We start from the raw sequence: 4,880 nt of genomic DNA on the forward strand, positions 1-4,880 counted from the left end.
CATCATTAACTTCATCAACATCATCATCCTCATCATCACCATAACAGAAACCGGAAACAGTTCGGCCGGAAACTGCCTAAAGATGAAAATGATCAGAAGAACACATTCAGAATGGGAAGCATAACGAGGAATGGAGATTTAGTTGGTATGTATGTATGTTTGTTTGTATGTTTGTTTGTATGTATGTATGCATATTTCATGGTATGTATGTATGTATATGTGTGTATGTATAATATGTACGAGCCCATGATTAAAAACAACAATATATGTATGTATGTGTATATGTATGTATTAATGTATGTATGTGTATGTGTGTGTGTGTATGTGTGTGTGTGTGGTGCGTGTGTGTGTGGTGTGTGTATGTGTGTGTTTGTGTGTTTGTTTATGTGTTTGCACTAGCAACCCGCCTATTAAATGTTCATTCACTGTCAACTTCAGAATTAGACCGGCGAATAAAAATTTTTTCAAGTTTTTTGTTATTTTTATTTCACTTCTTTTTCTCCTCCTTTTTTTTCTTCTCCTCTTTCTTCTTCTTCTTCTTCTTCTTCTTCTTCTTTTTCTTCTTCTTTTTCTTCTTCTTCTTCTCCTTTTTTTTTTCTTTTCTTCTTTTTCTTCTTCTTCTTCTTCTTCTTCTTAATCTCATTATTATTATTATTGTTATTCAGTTTTAATGGTGTTTGTCGGACAGCAGATTTGGGTGCAGAACATTTCATTACAAATGCACACTTTTGTTCGTTTTTTGTAAAAAAAATTATTATTATTATTATTATTAGATTATTATTTTTTACTCATTATTATCTATAAAATAATCTCATTAATATTAATAAAATGACCAGATTATTGTCTATAGGATGACATCATAAATATTCATATTGATTGATAACCAAATTAAATTTTTTTTAATTAATTCTATAATCTTTAATTCGTTCAAAAGGTAGCGTCGTGAATATTAATGAGATGACCTAATTAACTTCTCGTCCAATCAGGAGTCTACCCGGTTTACTCGCAGTCCAGTAGTGTGCGGACCTACGTGGACCCCTTCACGTATGAAGACCCTAACTTGGCGATAAGGGAATTTACCAAAGAAATAAATACAGAGTACATCATCATCGAGTCTGTGATTGGTGGCGGTGAGGGTGCTACTGCTGCTTTGTTGTTATTTAAATCCCAGCACAGACATATCTTCATCGCACTCACACACACGCACACGCACGCACACACGCGCACACACAAACGCGCACACATACACAGGCACACACACACACGCACAAACACATACATACACACACAAACATACTCCAGGTGAGTTTGGCGATGTTTGCAAGGGCCGGCTATCCATCCCAAACAAGCCCCAACTTGATGTGGCCATAAAAACGCTTAAAAGTGGATTTAGCGACAAACACAAGATGGACTTTTTGACGGAGGCCAGCATCATGGGCCAGTTCGACCACCCAAACGTCATTTTCCTGGAGGGTGTTGTCACCAAGAGCCAGCCCATCATGATCGTGACTGAGTTTATGCTGAATGGGTCACTGGATAGGTTTTTGAAGGTTTTCAGATGTCTGATTGGTCGCTATTTTTATCAATACTATCATCATTATCGTCGTCATCATCATTATCGTCATCATCATCGTCTGTATAATCATCATCATCATTACCATCACTGTCATCATCGTCATCATCATTATCATCATTACCAGCTGAACGACGGTCAGTTTACGATGCTGCAATTGGTCGGGATGATGAGGGGCGTGGCCTCTGGAATGAAGTACCTCAGCGAAATGGGTTACGTACATAGGGTTGGTGATGATGATGATGATGATGGTGATGATGATGGTGATGATGGTGATGATGATGGTGATGATGGTAGTGGTAGTAGTAATGATGATGATGTGATGGTGATGATAGTGGTGGTGGTGGTGGTGATGGTGGTGGTGATGGTGGTAATAGTAATGAGGATGATGATGGTGGTGGTGGTAGTAGTAATGATGATGATGGTGATGATGATGATGGTGGTGGTAGTAGTAGTGATGATGATGATGATGATGATGATGATAATCATTGTAATGAATGGTTTTTTGATGTTTCTGGTGAATAGTTTAGAGGCATGCCGACATGCAGTTGAAATCGAGCACCTCATGTTCTGAGTCCGTCATCCCAATGAATGAATAAATGAATGATTGAGTGAGTGAGTGAGTGAACGAACGAACGAATGAATGAATAAATAAATTTATTTAATATATTTTTTAATAAAGGATCTAGCGGCCAGAAACATCCTAGTAAGCGAAACCTTGATATGCAAGGTTTCGGATTTTGGTTTGTCGAGAGAGTTAGATAATGGTGGAAGTGGCTATACCACTAAAGTTAGTTGGCTGGTTGGTTGGTTGGTTGGTTGGTTGGTTGGATGTCTGGTTGGCTGGTTGGATGGTTGGTTGGTTGGTTGGTTGGTTGGTTGGATGTCTGGTTGGCTGGTTGGTTGGTTGGTTGGTTGGTTGGTTGGTTGGTTGGATGGGAAAATATTCAAATGAACAAATAACTAATTGATTCAATAATTAATAAACTTAACCACAGAAGAATAATTTTCCTAGCAAAATTACACCGGCAACATAACCTACCCCAAAGCAACATTTCTCTTAACTCAATCAATGGGCTATCACCTTCAAAAAAAATACCTCAGGGGGGGAAAATCCCTATACGATGGACAGCCCCTGAGGCCATAGCCTACAGAAAATTCACGTCGGCGTCCGACGTCTGGTCGTATGGGGTGGTCGTCTGGGAGATCGTGACGTATGGGGAAAGGCCCTACTGGGATTGGTCGAATAGACGGGTGATAGAGGCCATAGAGAGGGAGGATTTTAATCTGCCCGCCCCCTTGGTGAGATGTTGTGTGGGTTTTTTGTGGTGGTGAGGGGGTGTAGGATTGAATGAGGGGATGAAAGATTGAATAAAGGATTGAATGAAGGAATAAAGGATTGAATGAAGGAATGAAGAATTGAATGAAGGAATGAAGGGATGAAGGATTGCATGAAGGAATGAAAGATTGAATGAAGAAATAAAGGATTGAATGAAGGAATGAAAAAATAAAGGATTGAACGATGGGACCCTAGATAGAGAGAGTGAAAGAATGAAAGAAAGAGAGAAAGGAAAAAATTTTCATATTTCATGAACAGACGTTTGTGAGACTGCGAAGACTTTTTTTTAAGAAAAGAAGACATTTAAATGGATCATCATCATCATCATCATCATCGACATCACTACCATCATCACAATCATCATCACTATCACTGCCATCATCATCGTCATCATCATTATCAGGACTGCCCGGAAACGATCCACCAACTGATGTTGAACTGCTGGTTGAGAGATCGATTCAGTCGCCCCAAGTTCAACGACATCGTCAAAACCCTCGATCAGCTGATCAGATCGCCCGATCAGCTGTTACATCTCGCTCAGTCAAGGTCAGGGCCGTCTAATTAGCATAATTTATTCATGATTAACCGTTTTTAACATGTATCACATGAGTCATTCTTACTATGGAAAACAAACGCATCGAAAATAAACACAGTTCAAGATCAACTATGATGATGATGACGTCATCGTCACTCACGTGCCACAACCATCACCATTGCCAGCAGCAGCAGCAACAACTGCTACTGCTGCAACCGGAAATGGATGAACCGGAACCGGAAACGATGGAGGAATTTTTGAGGCGCATAAAAATGGAGCGATATTTAGAGACGTTCAAATTTTACGGCATAGACAACATAGAGAAAGTGGCTATGTTGAGTTTGAAAGATCTTTTATCTATGGACATTACATTGATCGGTCACCAAAAGAAGATACTAAATAATGCTCAGATGTTAAGAAATGTTGTTATAGTTGATTGATTGATTGAATGATTGGATGGGTAGATGAATAAAAGAATGAAGAAATGAATGAATGGATGAATGGACAGATGAATGAATAGATGAATGAATGAATGAATTAGTGAACGAACAAAGGAGTCAATAAATGAATGAATAGCTGATATTTTATCAAGTTACACGAATAGAGGTTCATCGGTTCCATTGTTTTCATTTCAATTTCGTACATTTAATTTTTTTCAATTATTTTTTTTCAATTATTTTTTAAATGTAGGCCAAACTACTCCCAATAATAACTCAATCAGTCATCAGCAGTTCAATTATTTTAGATTTATTTTTCTGTGTTTTTAACGGCAAAAAAATCATTTGATATTTTTCTAACTAAAGGGCTAATGAGTGTCATCTTCATCCATTTAGTCATTCATTTCTTCATTCGCTCATCTTGTTTTTATTCATTTATTTATTCGTTCGTTCGTTTGTTTATACATTCGTTCATTCATTAAATCATTCGTTCGTTCGTTTATCTATTCATCCCACAATTTGTTTTTTTTTAATAATTCATTGATTCATCATACATTCGTATAATCATCTATCCATTCATTTATATATTTACACATGTATTAATTCATTCATTCATTCAATAATTCATTCATTCCTTTTTCTAAAAAAAATGTTTCTTTTTTATGTTTCTATATAATGGGGTAATTATTTTTCGTTTTTTTTAACGTTTTTTTCAGTTGTTTTAGTATTTCAAATTTCATTTTTTTCGAAGCCGAGCGATATTCAGAGAAAAAAAACCTACCTAGAAAACAATCTTCCATTTTTTTTTATTTTTCTCCGTCTTTGTTTTTCATTTTACGTCATTGTTTTATCTATGCATCATTCTGCGTGTTCGTTTGTTTGTTTATGTGTTTGCAAAGTAATAATTAACAATAGATAACTACTACTACTACTACTACTACTATCACTACTAATACTACTACTACTACTACTACTACTACTACTACAACTACTACT

General features: G+C 36.7%; 1 protein-coding gene across 1 annotated transcript in view; it reads left to right on the forward strand.

Annotated features, from left to right (window-relative positions):
- HELRODRAFT_178880 (hypothetical protein) overlaps positions 1 to 3,887 on the forward strand; it is a gene marked incomplete at both ends in the record, with an annotated part of 6,339 nt that extends 2,452 nt beyond the window's left edge. The window contains 8 exons of the mRNA XM_009027748.1: positions 48 to 145; positions 987 to 1,130; positions 1,303 to 1,550; positions 1,701 to 1,799; positions 2,256 to 2,303; positions 2,678 to 2,875; positions 3,316 to 3,458; positions 3,566 to 3,887. Coding sequence (XP_009025996.1) covers positions 48 to 145; positions 987 to 1,130; positions 1,303 to 1,550; positions 1,701 to 1,799; positions 2,256 to 2,303; positions 2,678 to 2,875; positions 3,316 to 3,458; positions 3,566 to 3,887 — 1,300 coding nt within the window. The remainder of the gene's footprint in view (positions 1 to 47; positions 146 to 986; positions 1,131 to 1,302; positions 1,551 to 1,700; positions 1,800 to 2,255; positions 2,304 to 2,677; positions 2,876 to 3,315; positions 3,459 to 3,565) is intronic.
- Positions 3,888 to 4,880: the final 993 nt, after the last annotated feature.

This window comes from Helobdella robusta (genome assembly GCF_000326865.2).
Source record: "Helobdella robusta unplaced genomic scaffold HELROscaffold_50, whole genome shotgun sequence".
In the NCBI taxonomy this organism is placed as follows: domain Eukaryota; kingdom Metazoa; phylum Annelida; class Clitellata; order Rhynchobdellida; family Glossiphoniidae; genus Helobdella; species Helobdella robusta.